At 40.6% G+C, this 19,450-nt stretch overlaps 2 protein-coding genes across 3 annotated transcripts in view; one reads left to right on the plus strand and one right to left on the minus strand.

Moving 5' to 3' along the window:
* scfd2 (sec1 family domain containing 2) overlaps positions 1-8,004 on the plus strand; it is a 181,870-nt gene extending 173,866 nt beyond the window's left edge. The window contains exon 6 of the mRNA XM_007550701.2: positions 7,432-8,004. Coding sequence (XP_007550763.1) covers positions 7,432-7,526 — 95 coding nt within the window. The 3' untranslated portion in view covers positions 7,527-8,004. The remainder of the gene's footprint in view (positions 1-7,431) is intronic.
* A 4,298-nt stretch (positions 8,005-12,302) lies between these two features.
* spata18 (spermatogenesis associated 18) lies at positions 12,303-18,377 on the minus strand. 2 transcript variants are annotated; one of them, XM_007550702.2, is made up of 12 exons: positions 18,002-18,377; positions 16,485-16,590; positions 16,263-16,378; positions 16,018-16,136; positions 15,828-15,923; positions 15,592-15,726; positions 14,498-14,729; positions 14,198-14,356; positions 13,175-13,350; positions 12,883-13,006; positions 12,680-12,748; positions 12,303-12,445 (listed from the first exon to the last, which is right to left on the minus strand). In XM_007550702.2, the coding sequence occupies exons 1-12, from the start codon at positions 18,086-18,088 to the stop codon at positions 12,389-12,391; spliced, it is 1,476 nt and encodes a 491-aa protein (XP_007550764.1). In that variant the 5' UTR covers positions 18,089-18,377; the 3' UTR covers positions 12,303-12,388. The 2 variants fall into 2 exon arrangements, with proteins under 2 accessions (XP_007550764.1, XP_016526174.1); XM_016670688.1 differs by lacking the exon at positions 15,592-15,726.
* Positions 18,378-19,450: the final 1,073 nt, after the last annotated feature.

The raw sequence follows: 19,450 nt of genomic DNA on the forward strand, positions 1-19,450 counted from the left end.
TAAGTAAGGAATCACCATTTCACACATCGTAGATGAAAGGTAGGATAAATAATTTACTAAATTAGTTTGCGTGAGCGAAGCAGGAGAGGCAGATCTGAAAGTGAAGAACCGGATGTTTCTCTCTCTCTCGCTCGCTTGTTCTCCGTGACCGGAGGAAAACGTGCCAAACCGAATTCAAATACTGACTTTGCAGCCGTCTTTAGCGGAGCGTTATTTTTCTTCGTGAAGACACACTTGTGTACTTATTATAGCTACGTGGAAGAGTACCTCTAGGAATAGGAACTATTTTTTTAAAATGAAGATCTGAAATAGGCAGAGATCTTAAGCTTGAGGTCGGTCGGCAGCGAAGAATAAAAGCCTGCCGTTTTCCAATCACAACCACATCATCAAAGCAACGCGCCGACGCTCACGTTTGTCACGTTGTTCTAGTAATAATGGGTTCAGACAGTGGAAAACTGGCAGGAGCCGATGTGAACGGACTCGTAGACATGCTGAGCTTCCATTAACTTATGCACTCTTTCTCACCGGGACGCTCGGTCGTGTCCTGGCAGCGCGTCTTGGCGCTCTGCACCGTGTCGGACATGACCGGGCCTCAGCGAGGGGGAACGACGAGACGAACGCGTCTCTACATGGCAGATAACTGCAAGTGCACTTTATCAGTGATGATTTGAGGCTTTAACGAGATGAGCCACAGTGTAACACCCTCACAATGACCTTTTTTCTTGTGTTCAATAAAAATGACAATGAACTGACCTTCCGGATGCTTCTTTTTATTTCGTCTGTTGTGTCGACTCTTTCAGTGAGAATCCACGTGAGTGTGACTGAAGTGGAGCGCTGGTTCACAGTTACGTTTCAAGTCAAAAGTTTGAGAAACACACAAACATCATTGTGTCTCTTGATGAGATTTTATGTCGTAGACCAACATCAAGTGATGCATAAATGTGAGTTTGAAGGAAAATTCAATTACGTTTCAGTTTTCTTTAAATATCTCAAATGTGTCACACCTTTCTATTCAGCTGACCCATACTGATACTTTTTAGAACCACGTTTCTTTGCAGTTACAAAGAAATGCCACCAAAGAAAAACCAGTTTCACGTATTGGTTTCCCCCAGAGAACTTGCTAACCCTGATGGTTGGGTGCTAGTCAGTCATCCAGCGGCCCATCGTCTTTTTGAGTTAAAAAATGTGTAAAGCTGACAGGAAATTTGAAAAATATCACTTGATAATTATGTGTTAGTAAAATATTGGAAGATTGACATCTGGAAACCAACTATAAACTCTCAAAAAATGCAAACATTTTAAAAAGATTTTTAAAAAATAAGGAATACTTAGCCTGGTGGGTTCACAAGTAAATCCTGGTGGCCCGCCAGGCTTATAATGTCACCCTAACCCCTAATATATTAAAATACAATGTGAAGAGGTTCAAAGGGTGTTGAGGTTTTCCAGAGGCATGGTGGCCAGATTGTCAGTACACGTTACAATCCATAATTAAATCATTCATGGCAACGCAGTATGTCAGGAGTTTGTCATCCTCCCTTAAAACAACATGTACATTTTCATAATAAAAAATTGTTTCCAAAAGTCAAACATTTCCCTGAAACTCTTTGTAAGAATCCAGACTGGTAACCCATCCGAACCCCATCGGGAGAACACACCTAAATGTTTTGGAGAACCTTTACCATTGTTCTTTTATTGCTGCGTTTGCGTCATGGCCTCCACTCAGTCGGCATTCAAAGGACACCGGTGAATCACACAAAGGATTTTAATTTGATTTAATCACTGCAATCATCTGCATCATTAACTCACCACATTAACTGCACACTCCCTGCTCGTTACCGCCGGCGGGTAAGTTCTGGAAAAGCCTTTTGTGTGCTGCATTAACGCGTGGATTACAGGAAGTTCTGATAGACCGATTAGAAAGAATCTTTCTGTTTTTTGTTTTTTTTTCTTTTTTTGTTTTGCTTTAATTAACCAGGAAAACCCTTTCCTGTTTAAAATTTCCAAGAGTTAAGATAGGGAGCAGCTCAAAGAAAAAAAAAATCTAAAAATAATTAATATCCCTCAAGCACTTTCACATTGGGTCACAGTACAACATCCATTCTTCTTATGTTGTTATTTTATGTAGTAGTGCACAAAAACTACAATTTGTGTTTTTATGTGTGTTTGCATGTCAGCACAAACACAGTTTAGCTATAATGCATATTGATTATTTTGGCATATTAATAGATTTTATTAAAGAAGGGGTTTATGATGTTTGACCGTTTTGAAAACAAACTCATTTATAGAACATCTGTTATTTATTGATCTGCAGAAGTCTTACAAGACATGCAAAAACTTTACAATAGGAGGCGGTACTTAAACACATTATAGGGATGTCGAGTGGAAGAAATATGGTGCTCAGGCAATGGGGAGATTATGATTTTAAATCTTAGGAGAGATTCAAGGACCAGACATGTGTCCAAGAAATAAGTTACAAATATTAAACTTCCTGTTTTCACTCCTGAAGCTTCCAAGTTGTTCTAAGAAAAAAAAAGAGGCCTGGATCGTTTCTAACTGGTTCAAAGTCCTCTTTTATAACACACTGATGTAACCCGGTAATTACACGAAAAAAAGAAAAAAAAACGCTCCTCTGAATAATCAGTGGTGATCAAAATGTCAGAACTGAAGACACAGCTTGTGTCTTTCCCCCTTTCTGGGGTTTAGCAAATCAGCAGGTAGATTATGAGGTGCAATCAGGAAGAGTGAGTGTAGTCTGTTTGTCTTTTCCCGTAATTTGCTTCAAGAGTTCGAAACGGAGCTACAGTGAACGCCCCGCGGGAGGTCCAGAGAGGTTCAATGATCTCTCACTCAGCTTCCATGGAAACATCCCAGAGACTTCTTAGAAACACTTCAGCTCCTGCAGGGAGAAGCAACGACGAACAGAGAGAGAGATGGAGGGAAACTTTGTAGAAAAAAGATAACAATATCCTCCTCATCAGAACATTCTGCCAGACCTTCTGCATCTTCCCAGAAACTAAAGACACAAATACAGGACAGGAACTCATTTCCCCTCCGTGAGACGTTTAATGGCTGACGACACAGAGATCAGAAGAAGTGGATGTTGATGTTAGCACAAGCTTCGTGTACACAGAAATATGCATCTATTCAGAAGTTACTCATCTTCATTGTACCCAGATTTTTTATTTTATAAAATCAAAGGTCACAGATGACCTTCCATCTTTCATTTGAGTTATTTTTGTCTAAATTTATCTGTAGATTCAGGAAGCCTTCAGAATTGCAAAAAGACAAAATCTTACCAAGTGTGATGAGGTCTAGTTCCTAGTGCAAATATCTCAAATGACTTAAAACAAGCTCCTATATCTTGCTGAAAAGCTGTTCGTAAGTTCCTTTTATCTTTTTTCAAATGTACTTAGCTATTAGCTCTGGAAACTAGACCAAAAATGCTTTTGTGTTTTTGCAGTGTGCTCTGTGTTGGAATAGTTTTGCAAACAGGTTCAATAATAACACTTTAGTTGGTTGGTGTTGTGCTCACAATAAGCTAGAAGAAGGAAATGTCTCAGGAAACATAAATATTATTTCTGCAATGTGTTTTTGCCTCTAACATATTGCATAATTGTTTAGGGGAAATCATGAGTCTTTCTAACTTATTCCTCTTTTCTCGCTCAAGCTTTAAATAACTTAAGAGCACATCTATGAGTTTGTGTTGTTTTTCTGGTTTTCTTTTTTTATTGTCCAAATATTTCCATGAAGCGTAATTTAGTCATTACTCTGAGCTTTAAATAGACCAGCACTTATGGGGAAAAAGTCCTAATAATAAGTTTCTTGAGAGGAGAAACTTCCAGCAAGTCCTCGTCGAGCTTCATCTGCCAAGTCGACGTTTGTTTAGAGAACATCGCAGCTGAGATCAACATGAGCTGCTTTTATTGGGCCTTTTGTTTCCACGCTTTATAAAACTTGGCAAAACAGATGAACTCTATTAGTAGGACTCTTCTTTATAATCAATTCATCTGTATTTAGATGTCGTTTTTCCACGTGTACATGGCCAGTTTTAATCAAAAGCAAACAAAGAACCACATGGTCCGGTACAGGGGGTTTTAGTTAAAACCACCTTTTAAGGTCGTTATTGAATTAAATGACCTTCTTGAAGTTTCAATGCTGCTCTTGCTTGCCAGACACAAATACGCTTATCTCCATAAATCCTGGAAACACCAGGAAAGGGCTTTATTTCACTTCATCGATCTAAGACAGGGGTCCCCAAACTACGGCCCGCGGGCCGGATCCGGCCCGCCACGTCATTTGGTCCGGCCCCCTGAACAATGCCGGATCCGGCCCGCCTGCTCATACCAGAGAGCATTCAGTGTTTTTTTTCATATATTGTATTTTCCGGTTTATATGTGGATTTTTCTTCAACCACCAGGGGGGCTCTTGAGCAGATGTGAAACTAACTTTCCCTCAATGGAATATATACCAGTCAGTCCCAGTCACCGTTTCACTCACGGTTTTTTCCATTTGCATTCTGGGTAAAAATCTATCTAAAAGCGCTCCCCTCACCCCCGCAGTTTCAAAGACAGAACAGAACAGGCCACCAACCCCCCCCCACCCTGTCGACAAGAATTTTCTAAGGTTTCTTTCTCCAAAAACTAAGACCGGCCCCCGACCAGAGAAAGGAACAGCTATGTGGCCCTCGCAGGAAAAAGTTTGGGGACCCCTGATCTAAGACAACACGCTACTCAAAGTCCTCAACTCGAGCCACAGATGAGCATTGTCACCCTCGCGCTCTGCTTCAGTTTTGCACTCCATAGAAATCTTGAGGATTTTCTGAGCAAAATTCTGACTCAGACTCACAGAAAGAACCAAATGCAGCACACATCTATATTGAAATCTTTCAAAGGGGCAGAATTATGTAAAATATCCTCTTCCTGTAGAGTTTTGTCATGTTACAATGTTATTCCATCATCCAAAACATTCCTGCAGCTTTGCTTAGATTTGAGAAATCCTTGAATTCAAGGTGGCTAAGCATTTAATCTCACAAAGCTCCTCCAACTTTTCAGTCCCCACATCGAGCTAAAGACCCCTCAGCTCCTTCAAACTAGCAGCAGCTGCAATTAGCAAACACCTGGTGAAACTGCTGAGCTCATCAGACGAACTATTTCTCAGTCCGATGCTCCGTTATGTAAAACCAGTGTGCTAAAAGGCAGAGTGTTGGAAAGAGTGGGTGCTTCTTAAAGAGACAGAGTCCAGTTTCAAAGTTGTGAAATCAAATATCTTTTATATTTTATACATGCTGCATTTTTACAACAACTGAAGGCAACACAGTTACTCGATTGTGATTTAAAATACATAACCCCGCCTCAGCTGTAATGTTTACTAATGCCAGCTGATTATCCCAAATGCACACAAACCAGTTAGGAGAGATATATTTTTTTCGTCAATTCACCTCTTAAAAACAGCTTTTTCCTGAAATCCTGCAGTGTAAAATGCATGCTTCATAACTCAACTGTGTTTTTTTTTTTTATTATCTCTTGATTATAAAAAGCATAACACTGGATAGTGTTTTTCTTTTTAATGCTAGACAAGACTAACAGCATTACTGCAAGTCAAACTAAAAGGATTATCAGAAACCGTCTGTATTCATGAAGAAATGTGTGACATTATCTGAAGCCTGTTATGAAGAACAAACTTACTTTATATGGTCCAAACTGGGACATTTTTATGTAAGTGTGGACGGAGGAGCAGCTGCTCTCCTCATCCACCCCACAGACTTAGTCACTTTCACTGTCAAACACTCGTCTCTGGTGTGCCAACGCCTCAGCGGCTGCAAGTGTGCCATGAACAACAGACTGAGACCTGACTCGTCTCTTTCACTCTGTGAAAAGAAAAGCGGACGGTGACGTCAATGTTGCACAAAGTCCCAGGGATTTAAATTTCTTCCCTTTATGCAGAGCTCCTTTACTGTCTGGTCGACCTAAAAAAAGAAAAAAAAGAAAAAGAGGGAAGATTTGAAAACCAAGCCAGCACCTTTACATCTGATTAGCGAAGAAACCTGAAATTTGACCTCTGATGACGCAGTGCAAAATCAGAATACTGCAGAAAAATTTAAGATGAATTCAACTTACGGTGAAACTGAACGAACCTTCAGTCTGATGCAATGTGTGGAGGTAAAATTAGAAACTTGGTCCTGAGAAACCGTTCCAAAGAGAGCACATTATTTACATACTGGTGATCAATATCAGTTTACATCTATTTAACTGTTCTTAATGACAGTTGTGATTTCGGGTTTGCCATACGTAGGACAAGCAGTTGCACATTTTTCCTGTCGTGCACATCATGGTTTGACATGCAAAGCTCCCCGCCAAAGATGGTTTTGCATTTTCCCCAACAGTGTTCACGTTTTAGTGTTAAGTGGGGTCAGACTGCCATCTGGCGGTGGACATTAAGAACTCACACTAAAATAAAAACATGGGTGCCACCTTACAACAAGGCTCCGCTTAGAGATGGATAATAAATAGTTCATAGATGTGTTACTAATCTCTAAACACTTATTATCCATTAATTAAGACTGACAAGCAGACAAAATCTACCAGTTTCTTGCCAAATAGTGATCCAGACCTGTTTGTTATATTAAACATTTCAGACTGCCTTGTAAGCAAAATAACCATTTGTAAACTCCTTATCATCCTTAATTAAGGCATAATAAACGATTTATAAAGTGTCTATTGATGAATTGATAACAAAATGTAAATAATAAATGGAGAAGTATTCCACATTAGTTTCAAGAGAAAGTGAAATAATGAAATGGCCAAGCTGATCTGGTTAAACTCGTTTTCCAGTAAAAAAAAAAAAAAAAAGTCTCTCTCATGTTTTAAAGCCCTCTGTAATCTAATCCGCAGAGCCACACTTTCATTTAATCTGTGCATGAGAGAATTTTAACAGAGTCGGGCACATTTAAGGACACCCTGCCACATTTAGCCGTAACCAGTCCAGATGGCCGAACCGGGCACTAGAGTGCTTCCATATGCACCAGCCACATTCAATAAACCTTTTCACTCGTTTTTTTCTCTCTTTCTCTCTCTCTCTCTCTCCTCCATCTTCTGTTCAGCTTCGGCATGACTAACGTTAAAACCAGGCTCGGATTAGGCGCCGGGGTCGATCACGTGTTTCTGCAAAAAAAAGGAAAAGAAAAAGAAAAGGATGAAAAATCCAAAGAGTTAAAAAGCCCCAGAGGAGCATTGACCATTTTCCTGATGTCACACCTGCCTGAGATGGAAACAGGCGGCTGGGGTTCACTTCACATTCATCTCTGCATCCAGATGTGTTTTTATTACGCAGCAGCAGCAGAGGACGAAAAACAGATTCTCTAGTCGGAGCAGAAGGTGGCATCGACATCTTTACCCTACAGATGGGAGAGTTTTTCTTTCTTTCTTTTTCCAGATCTCTCAATCTCCAGTCGATCATCTTCATCATCTGGCGAGAGAAAAGGTCACAGCAGCCGGAGGAGATTTGTTGACGTGTTAAAAACTCATTAAGTGGGGGAAAAAATCATGAAGCAGGCCGTCTCGCTCAACACCGTTTATTTATTTATTTTTTTTATTTTCAAAGGCGGTTCTTGTTGAAAGCACTTCTGAATGATTTCATGAGAAACTTGAGCAAAGATATAAAACCTTCAGACCTCCAGTCTCCATCCCAGCGCTGCTCACCGGGGCTGGGATGGAATTAGAAACCCATCAGTCCAGAAGTCAGACCTGGACATTTTCTACAACTTGCCTCAGCCGTCATGACACTGGAATTTCACATAACAGGCCAACAAAGTGAACCGTAATTGTCACATAGAAATGAGATGATGGGAACGTGATTTTGTTTAAAAAAAAACAAAAAAAACAAATAAAAATCTGAAAAAAAGGTGGCGAGTCGTTGTGTTTATCTGCTTGAGTCCAAGCTTTGCGAAAACAGCAAAATGGCTCCAACTCACTCAGATTGAATGAAGAGCATCTGAGGACGCACATTTTTTTTTTTTTAAGTTTTTCCTCAAATCTCAACTGGACTTACATTTGGACTTTGTCTAGGCCATTTTAGCACATGGATACACTGCGATCTAAACCGGTTAGCTGTCGCTGTAAATGTGCTACATAACTAAACTTGATTGATTGATTGATTGATTGATTGATTGATTGATTGATTGATTGATTGATTGATTGAAATTAGCTGTGACCAGCTTTCCTCCCCCTGCTGCCTCCACAATTTTTTCTAACATACTGTTTGTTCACTAATGATCTCCAACAAACATCATCTGTATTAAACTTACACACCACTGGACTCTACTTGTTAACCGCCTAAATAAAGTTCTGGCAGCACTTTATTCAGGCTGCAAAATGTAATGCTTTACGAGTTCGTCATCTGACAAAATGTGGGAAAGTCCAAGAGTTATGAATACATTTTCACGCTACACTGCACTCTACACTTTGCGCAGATGTGCAAAGGATGACAGAGCAGGATGGAGCGCGGACAAATGTCCGCTCTGGGAAAAAACCCACGGTCCAAATCCGAAGTCGTTTTTCTTCATTTGATTTGAAGGTCGATACAGGGAGAGGAAGGAAGCGTCAAGTCGTCTCTCGGTGCCTCTGGCAGCGCTCGCTCTGTGTCTTGGAGAGAGAGAGAGAGAGAGAGAGAGAGAGAGAGAGAGAGAGAGAGAGGAGGGTCAGCAGTCACGCCTGTTTACTCCTCGTCCATCGGGCTGATGCCCGCAGGCGGACCGCGGGCCAATGACCTCACACCACCAGTCAGCGCCCCGGGGTGGGGCTGGGGTGAGGGGGGAGGCCCTGGGGAGGCGCAGAGAGGCTGGAAATGAGAACAAGCAGGGTGGAGTTTGGTCATCCATGTGGTGAACTGGCGGTTCACCACGACTTTGTCTCTCCTGCCATCAATTGTGGCGTCCTCCTCTGCAAAAAGAAAAACCTCATCCTGTTTTATTCCAGATGTGGACAATAGCCTATGTGGGTCACAGACAGACAGCTTCTCATACCCGCTCTGTTAAAAGGTGAATCTGTCACAGCAAAGTGTCTTAATGGTTTAAACTTAACGATTTCATTAGTAGGTTCTCATCTCTGTCTGATAGGTGAGCAAACATCAAGATTATCTATGCCCTGGCTACTTAATGAGAGACAGTCAGTTTCTAGAATAGAAAGTAGAGTACCCAAAAGTTTTACTCAAGTAAGAGTAAAAAGTAGCAAAAAAAAATTACTCATAAGTATCTGGTATAAAACCCCCCCGACTCAACTACTGAGGAACTGATAAAAGAAATAAATTAACATTTAAAAATTACATAATCAGATGGACTAAAATACAAAGTTATGTGGAAATTTTAGTATTTTAAAGATCAACATGAAAATAGTTCATTAATAATAATTACTCTTTTTTTTTTTTCAAATCAGTTCCTTTCAACGAAAAATTTATGAAACCAACAAAACTGTAGGTGAGTTTCTTGAAACTTTACTCAGGTAAGAGTAAAAAGTAAAATTTAGTAAAAAATACTCCTGAAAGTACATCCCCCCACCCCCTCCCCATTGCTCCCAAAAGGGTCACACAAGTAGATGTAACTGAGTAAATGTAGGTAGTTACTATCCGACTCTGGACTGCAGCCACGGAAACTCCAGCAAAGGCCTCACTGAGAACAACCACAGGAAACATGGCACGCTCCAGCAGCTCTGAGCCAGCCCTCATGCCACCAAACTGGAAACTTTAATTCTGTCTCAATCTGGTAAAAACTTTACTGCCACCGCAGCCATGAATTGTTGCTTCTGTTTTCAGTGACAGCAGACACGAGGTTTCCTCTATGGTTGTCTGCATGACAGACAGACCTCCGTTCTCCTCCTTCATCTCCATCGGTCCACATGGCATGGCCGCGCCTTGACCGCGGCACACCTGAGCAAACAACCTCTCCCCTCAGGCTCACATAAATCGTGATGAATCGATAATTGAAATAATCGTCAACTAATTTGTTAACTGATTAATCGTCAACCAACTAAAAAAAAAAGTCTCCTTGTTAAAAGAACAACACAGTCGGAGCAATAATCAAGCCAAAGCTACAAAGACATATATCTGCATCTGACAAAAAAAAGTTAACTTTGTCAATATGTTCTATGCAAAACTCTTCAAGTGACACAATTTTACATTTGTCTGTTTAAAATCCTGTCAAAAATAAATCTCTGTGCTGTCTAATTATTCATCTAAAAATCGTTAACAGATTAGTCCTACACTGTTTTGACGGTGAAGCGAACAGAATTGGCGAACATATTAATGTCATAGAAATATTTTTTAGCTACAGACGCATCCTGTGCTACAAATGATCAAGCGCGCACTAAGGGAATGCAGCGCTGTTCCATTCTAGCCAATGAAATGTTAATCTCCTATTTTGAAAAAGTAACTGAATTTTGGGGGGGTTGCCTCCATTTAAAGCCTTTAACTATCAAATTAATCGATTAATCGTCCGAATTAATCAATTACTGGAATACTCGTTAGTTGCATCCCTAATCTGGATTTTTCAATTAAAACAAAATGGATACTTGTAGATCTGAGGCTGGTGTTTGTGACACCATGAGATGATAATCGTGTTGCTGCCGTGTGCGTCAGTCTCTGCTCACTTATGGCGCCTCTGATGTGTGATCCCAGTGACTGCAGCGGCAGACCAGACGTGTTTTCATTCAGTCGCTGCACGAGTACAGCTGAGAGCAAACACCAACAAATGAAAATAATCATGATCCAGTCGAACCTACTTCTCGCGTGAACACGTAAACAAGCTGATCGTTTCAGATCATCAGCCGTAAATTGCGCTAGTCGGGGCGAGATCGCAGACCTGCGCTCAGCAGAACAAACGCCTGCTTTGGGATGTTAGATACAAGCCGAGGACGTAATCAGAGAATCCCTGGCGGGAAACTGTGTCTGTGTGTGTTTTTAACAAGCAGATGGGAAGTACTAATTAAATATCACGAACCAGTCAAGGCAGGGATGTTGCTGCTGGGCTACCCCGCAGAAAAGGACTCAAGTGAAAAGATGCTGCACTGACACGCATGCCTGCAGCATAATGTTGGTTTTGTTTTATTCCACATATTTCTACAACTAAATGCTTTTTGGAACATGGATATATGATGACGACTATTCTGCTTTTTATTGCAGAAAAAATATTGAACTGCGCATTTTATATCGTGGAACTCTGTCCTAAAGTCAAACCTTATCTAGTATTCAGTTTCAATTTGGCTCAGAAGAGGGGACACCAAACTAAATAACCTGCGGGGTCCTGTGGTGGCGCACAACCTTAGTCTTCGTGCCGGTGGTCGCAGGTTCGATTCCCGGCCTCGCGACACTTGCCGCATGTCTTCCGCCTCTCTCATTTACTACCTTCAAATAAAGATCACTAGAGCCAACAAAACCTTAAAAATAAATAACCTCATTGGGAAATTCCCAATGTGAACAAAGCCTGGAAATATTCCATAAAAATGATTTTATTGTACCAACAATTCTACATTGGAAATAAATAAATTGTGTAGTAGCTTAGAAGCAACACAGTAACATTAGTTAGAACTAAGCATGTGCACTTAAACAAATTTCACACACCAAATGTAACCAATATTACATTTTCATAGCTGCAGTTAACACAGACAGCCATTTGTGTAATCAAAAACACAACAAAGCTGAAGGGGAAAAAGGGCAATTTATTAAAATTTCATAAAGAACATTTTCTTCCCACTGCAAAATTAAACTCATAGTATGATTTTAAAAAGAAATCATCATTCAAGCCACTACCTAAAATATTAATTATCATGTTCATTGAAAAAGAAAATATCCTGAACTGTAAGCTCTTTCTGGGTCCTTCAAACATAACTCCATAATAAGACATTTCTTTGTTCCACGTTCAACAAGTTAATACCGCACACAATAAAATTCAAACAAAAACATAAAAGTAAACCCAAACTTAAGCTATGTCAATAGACACATTGAGCAATATCAGATGCTCAAGCAGTGCAGGATGTGAGGTCAGAACCGGTAACTTTAGCACCATAAGGTAACATCCTTCACCGTCCTTCATATAAAGACTACAGGCTTTGGAGACAAACAGGAAGCTGACAATATCAATATGACTTTTGTGGATGCATCCAGAATACAATTTATTTAAAAAAAAAAAAGACAAACCTCTGCCAGAGTAAATATAGACACAGTAGCTGCCTGGCTGGTTTTGCACCTCTGGTTGGTAATATAGTGTAAGATTATATCTCCTTATTTGGATGAAGCAGACCCAAACAACACAGAAATCAAATAAACAAATCCGTAAAAGTTTATTTCATTTACTGGTAGCACAGGTGGACTTCACTTCACTCTTGACCGATGAGGTGAGTGCTTACAGGTGTCTGGTTGTGAGGCGTCCAGGAGACATGCTTCTTTTGTCGCTAAATCTCTGTAAGATTAAACAAAAAAAACAAAAAAAAAAAAAATGTGAGTGTTAAAGTCTGTATTTCTTATGAAGTGTTCAGTCACACATCCAAATTAAACTGGGGATTTTGACTTAAAAAACATACCCTTAGAGCCACGTGTGAGCATGCATGTTAGAGATTAATTTGTCAACAAATTTGCAAAGTTTGACCATAATCTCGTTGCTCGGTTGGAACGCTCAAATGTTATAAAGACTTACAACGCTGCGGGCCGGGCTGAGAGATCGGGAGCGTGTAGGGCTGGCACTTCTGCTCCTGTTTCTGCTCCACTGCAGAAAAAACACACAAAAAAAACCCCCCAGAAACATTCACACAAATCTGTACTGTTCAACTCTCCAAGAGCCACTTCTGTTTTCATCTCGGTTTCCAACATAATTTTTTTTAACTACTGTGAATTATTTACCAGTGCGCCTCTTTTGGTCACGGCTTCGCCTTTAACAACTACCGTGCTTCCTTCCACCAGAGCCGGCCACACGTAGTAGGCCACCAGAGGAGCGCTGAAGTCAGAGTCAAAGCTGCGACGATACCTGGAACACAGAAAGGGAGATGCGAGTCTCCATCATGGATAAGCTGAGGGTGACACCTGCTGGTCGGAGCGATGTACAGCAGCGGTGGGCTGCAGGAAGAATGAGGCCGACTGCAGTTAACTCTTTGCTTAGCTACACACGTTCCCCAGAAATCTACATTGTACTAACTTGGCATTGTTGAATAGTTCACCGCTGCTTCCGTAGGCCAAGTCAAGAGGTGTGTCCAGTGTCTGCATGGCAAAAGCCACCCTGCAGGTCTCTCTGATCAAGGGACAGATGAGTCTGAAGTCCACTTCTGGAGGGAAAGAGATCTGGGGGTTCTTGTTCATAGCAAGGATTACATTCTAAGAGGAAAACACAATAAGATACACAGTGTCCTAAGTATTTATACCTCTGCATGGCATTCAAAACATTGGTTAGTGTGATGTGCATTTGAATGTAGCACTCTGTACTTTTAGAGCAATGGATAACATGCAGATAAATATTATTTATCTACATGTTAAATAATAAGGTAACATGGGTTACCCATAAGGCAACATGGGTTAAATAATAAGGTAACATGGGTTACCCATAAGGCAACATGGGTTACCCATAAGGTAACATGGGTTACCCATAAGGTAACCCATGTTACCTTATGGTTTTTTTTTATTATTATGATTATTTAATGCTGAGGGACAGAGAAGGAGTACATACATGCAAAATGCGGTGACTTGCTGGAAAAACTTTTCTAGAAAAAACAAAAAAACAAGTCCAGACCTAAACACAATTGAGAGTTTGTGTCAAGACTTGAAAATCGCTCTTCGGAGATGACCTCCTTCCAAACTGACTGAGCTTAAGATGTGCTCGAAGTATCCGCAGGTTTCAGCAAATTAAACTGGAAACTTTTTAAGACCTCATTAATGCCACCTTGACTTGAATAAAACTGGAGGCAGAAAATCTATAAATAGAGAGGATGTTTGGGGGGTTCTGCTGTATTACAAGTGGTAAAGACAAATAATGTCCAGCCAACTGGAGACAAATTTGCACTAACCCATGATTAGGGTTGCCACCTTTCAGGAATTAAAATAAGGGACCAGTCGCTATATATGTAAAAATTTGAGGCCTGTCACTAACATATTTAAGACGAACTCACTTTATTTTACATACATGAATTTCATACTTTTTAAGACAATCAAAATCATTTTCTCTTACATTGACACTGCACAGGACATCATAGAGGTCCAGGTTCCTAACAATGTAGTCCACAGCCGCGTCCTCGAGACTCTCCGGACCAAAGTGGGATGTGGACAACGTCTTTCTCACCTGCTGCTTGAACTGACGATAGGCCAGTTTTGCTTTTTGGAAGGACTCCTAAAACAGGGAAAACATATGGTATTCCTGTGGTGCAAAACACAGCGACGCTACACAAAGTAGTAAGAGTGGGAAACATAGAATTTTGCATGTTGATACTGAGGCTCAGTATCAACATGCAATTCACTGCAGGCTCTGTACCATCACAGCGATGAAGATGATTCTCTGGACCATCTCCAAGTCCGGGATGTAGCGCCGTAGGAGGCTCTGTGCGTCCAGACGCTCCATGGTGTACAAATCGCTGAAACGCGAGACGAGGCGTGCGTGGCGTGAGGAGTTGGTCAGCTGGGCTCTGGTGGGCGACGTGCTCCTCAGCGGGCTGGATGAGCGGCTCAACAGGGGTAAAGGGCTCGGAGAGCGACTTCTAACCAACCTGAGAGGTGGAAACCAACTACACCTACAGCGCCTCGCGAAAACATTCACAACTTTTGAACATTTTCAACAATTTCTCATATAACCATGAATTGAAGTTTATGGCATTGGGATTTAATGTAATAGACTAACACAAAGATTGCAGATGACGCTAAAGATCCTTCCTGTTGGAATGATCACCTTCCATCAGGGTGACAACCCTAAACTCATATCCTAAAGGTTCATATCCAAACATAATCATTAGTTAGGATGGATCAGTGATTGTGCAGCAGTGGCAGACATACTCCAAAAAACTTGTAGATTAAGGGTGCGCTCACACCAGCCCTGCTTAGTCCACATTAATTGAACTGTAGCTAGTTTGCCTAGAAAGTCCGGTTTGTTTGGGGACATGTGAATGTGCAATCAAACTCTAATCTGGGCCAAGAAAAGCAAAGTCTGGCCCATCTAAAAACCTCGATTGTGAACTCTGGAGCAGTTCGAATGAGTATATGAACACCAAGAGGACCAGAGACTGCTCCAAAAGAAGCAGGAAGTGGACTATGGTGCAGGGAATTCTGGGCAAGTACAACCAAAACAAATGTGCAAGTCTAGCAAAATGGATTCTGGAGAGTTGAATATAAAATGCTCACTACATTTTTCAGATTTTAAATTGCGTAATTCCTTTTTAATTTTACAGTTATATACTACTTGTGTTGCTCAGTCACTGAAAGTCCCAATAAAATATGATGAATTTTCTGATTGTTTCGAGACCAAATGTGGAAAAAGCTCAATGAGTGTGAATATTTATACAAGGCAGCGTATGTAGAACACCACTGCATGTCGGCGTGAGACGATTCAATGTTTGCACATCAGTAAGATGTTACCTCTCTTGCAGCATGACCTTCTCCGAGCTCAGATAAGCTAACTCATCCTTCAGCAAGCGAATTTGCCGCTCATAGTCGTGAATGGTGTCCTGCTTCCTCTTATACAAGTCCAACTGTTCATTTGTAGAAAGCAAACTAAAACACAAAGTCAATATGTATGGAAAAAACATGAATCTTTCACAACATAACCGCGAAGCGTGTGCAATGCTGTACTGCTTCTGAACTACATCACCCACTCCGCTTTCAGCTGTAAGATCTCATCCTCGGTGGCGAGCAGGGTGGTTGCCGACTTGCATTTTGTGTCGTCCAGCTTCTTCTGAGCCTCCTCGAGTCTGGGACACAAGGACGCATTTGCGTTCAAATGATAAAATATTCCATTTCCCCAAACAACTCTCTCAAATTAAAACACATGATAATATGACTCACTCTGCAGTGACCGACTCCAGCTGGAGGTTGGTAGAGTTCAGCTGAGCTTCCATCTTTCTTATCTCGCTCTCATGGGACAAAAGGAGCTCCTTCATCTTTCTTTCCTTCTCTGCTGCATCCTGATGGCGACAAAATGGCTCATCGTCAACGTAGCTGCAGAGCCACGATGCGATCACAACCGCTTGATCACATGGTTGCTTTTTAAGGTGGCATTGTTAAACTGGAGGAAAGGCCAAGGGTCAAACCTGGAAGAAGTGCAGGCTGGTGTCTTCTGCGATGGAGGGTCTTGAAATGGAGAAACAGCTTCCAAGCCAAGGCAGAAAACGTGTTTTAAGAGTGTCCACTCCACCATAGTGACCACCTGATTCGTGACGAAAGGTATCGGAGTCATCTTTCAAAGATCAAGTTGGATTTTTTTTTTTTTTTAAAGAAATCTGCTTCCCGAGCAGTCACAACGCAAAGCTTACCCTCAGCTGCAGTAATGTTTAGGATGTTAAACAGCTGGCCTTGAATTTTGGCGGTGAGCTCGATCAGCTCACAACATCTGTTCACATTCTGATCACAGGAAAACATCTGGGTGAAAAAAAAAAACACGTTTTAATTTATAACTTAACTAAATCAATGGCTGCTTTGTCTCAAGATGGAGCCTGTATGTCAATTCAATGTTTTTTAAGTGTCTATGCAAACAAGGATGTTATTAGCACTGTTGTAGAAGATGACTAAAACAAAAAGAAAAACCAGTTGAAACTAAAGCTCCATTTAATTTTTCTATTTGTGACCTAGCTACTGTTACCCTTGTAGCACAACAGCTACTACAGGAAGCTAGAAAAGAAGTCCCATCAGCTACTGGTCCATTTCAAAGCAGACATTTAAAAAATTTAAGAAATGGACTCTTTAGATCAAGTTCTGGTTGTGCACACATCTTACCAAAAGAACAACATGCAAAGAAATTGAATGTCCTCATTAACTCTGGTGTGTTCCCAACTGGCTGAACAAAAATTTTAGTCGAAATATCTTATGATCCTGTCACTTTTTTCCCCCTCAAAAGTCATGGACTGGAGTTTGTGATTGATTGATTAATTTACTTTTTAAAAAATTTATTTGCCAACCAATTTGGCAAATAATTAACACAGTACTTACTGGTTCTGTTTAGTGGACGGGATAGGTCAGTTACATAGGGGGGAAAGTTCCAAAAACACAATGCCCCAGTAATCCACACATACAAAGAAATCTATCTATAAATTAAGGTATGTTTTGCATGAATTGGTACATGTAGTGAATACAAGAAGAAAGACATATTCAAAAACGCATAAAAGCCAATAAACCAGCTGAAACTTGTCAGTATTCAGAAAACATTCCTGATTAAAAACTGATGATAAACTGTATGGATTTAAGTACATTTATTTTCTGGAAGGGGATAACTTAAAAAAAAAAAAGACTAATATTTTTGTCCAGTTTGTTACTTCCACGACTGATTTCCAACACCTTAAACCTCGTGTCCTACACATTTACATTTGAGCTACAGGTTTTAATTTCTGTACAGGAAATAAATAGAGGAGGAATTATCTTAACAGCGAAAACATCTTTGGAACGGCCCGACCGTTGCCACGGCGATTAGCGTTCATGACAACCAAACTCTACAGAGAAATCAAAGTTTTAAAAAAAAAGAAAAAGAAAAAAAGTCATTCCTTTACTGTGATATGTAAAAACGTCATTCATTTTAAGGACTTTCACTTGTTACCTACAATAAAGTACAAACTGTAAGCATACTTAATAAACACATATCCTTACTTTAATACATTTTCAACATGTTTCATGAGAAGATGACGGTATTTTGCTGTCATTTTTCGACTAAATCATATGCAAAAAGCACAATAATGTGCTGTGGGACAACGTTGGGTGAAATGAATATCCGGGCCAGGTAAAGAGCACCCGAAGTGCTGTGGTCAGATTTAGGTCGATCGTGACTTATTGATGAACTTACGTGGTAGTCTCTGTGCCAGTTCTCGAGCTTGTCCTGTAAGACGCTGAACGAAGACGCATTGGTCAATCTCCTTAAAATCTCAGCCATGTCCCGCTAAATCAACTAACTAAACCACGGAGGTCTGACGATTTGAAGGAGGAGGCGGAGGGCAGCAACAGCGGGAGGCTTGTAGTAAAAAAAACAACAACACTCCTACAGCTTTCTGCTCCTGTGACACACACACACACACACGGATGCCGAGTAGCGCCTCTGGCAACCAGGCTACAGGACAAGGGAACAGATATACCCACACAGACCTGCTATGTAAAAACTCCTGCCGGACGATGCGGCCTCGGTGTCGGTCCTCTACGGGTTCTGCGTCCGTGTGATGTCATACTGTCAAACGGAACCAAACGGCTGAAGAGCAGAACCGGGGGAAACATAAAACACGGGTGTAGATGGTTCTGCTTGGTGTATATCTATGTGGCTGAACTCGATCCAATCCGATTACAACGCCCCACGGTACGGCACACCGAGCTGAATTAATTGTACACTTAAACCTAATTTGTTTCTGCTGCCATAACCTCTGGAGCGTTATTACAGCGAGGCAAATAAACTTAGCATGCAGGAAAAAGCTAACTAATAGCAACAAAAAACTCAAGTAAACACGAAGGAGAATGCGTTGACCTATTGCATCCAACTTAACAGTAAAATAGTAATAACTATGTGTGACGCAATTAATAGTGCATCGCAATTTAATTGATTACTATAAACATGTTATTTTATTTCACTCTAATTTTAGAATTAGCCACTCTTTCATTTAATTGGATTTCATTATGAATGTCTTTGGCTGATGGCTCTTCCATGAATTTGAGGTTAATGGTCACTCCTGCTTATGCTCAGTTATCAGGGGTGAAAGAAGTTTTAAATTCTTGGGGGTACTATCCATGACAAAAGTATAAAGCACACTTTGGAGTTTCTATGCTGATGAAATTTTTGCGACAACAAAAGCAATAAAAGCTGTGTAGCTCTTGAATTGCTACAAAGTGGAGCTGTATTTCCCTCAGCCCACTGGCTGCAATGTTGACACGTTGAGATGCCATGAGACCTAAATTCTGAACATAGTCTTCCACATCGGGTTGATGGGGTAACAGGTCCAGAAGGGAACCACAGACATCACTCCAAGGCCAGACTAGACACATAGATCATCTTCATCAGATCATTTTAAATCCTGATTCGTATTCAAAAACAATCTAATTATTATTCATAATAATGTCACCAAAAGCTGCTACTGCTACTCATCTGATGGAGACATAAGAGAGAAGCTACAATTCTTTTCAAAACAGATAGAAACATTTGTTTACCAGTTGGTTTAATAGTTAAAATACAAGAAAAGTGAAAAACCAACAGACTCATAACCAGTTTACAGGAAAGCATAGAAATGGACTCATTTATCTCCTTCCCGGCTAT

This window comes from Poecilia formosa, unplaced genomic scaffold (genome assembly GCF_000485575.1).
Source record: "Poecilia formosa unplaced genomic scaffold, Poecilia_formosa-5.1.2 Scaffold37, whole genome shotgun sequence".
Classification (NCBI taxonomy): Eukaryota; Metazoa; Chordata; class Actinopteri; order Cyprinodontiformes; family Poeciliidae; genus Poecilia; species Poecilia formosa.

Coding starts and splice junctions, on each gene's coding strand:
- spata18 (XM_007550702.2), bottom strand. CDS start 18,088: ATGGCTGAGATTTTAAGGAGATTGACCAATGCGTCTTCGTTCAGCGTC. Junction 16,379..16,484: donor AAACATTACTGCAGCTGAGG/GTAAGCTTTGCG, acceptor GTCACGAATCAG/GTGGTCACTATGGTGGAGTG. Junction 13,351..14,197: donor ATGTCCTGTGCAGTGTCAAT/GTAAGAGAAAAT, acceptor TTTTCCTCTTAG/AATGTAATCCTTGCTATGAA.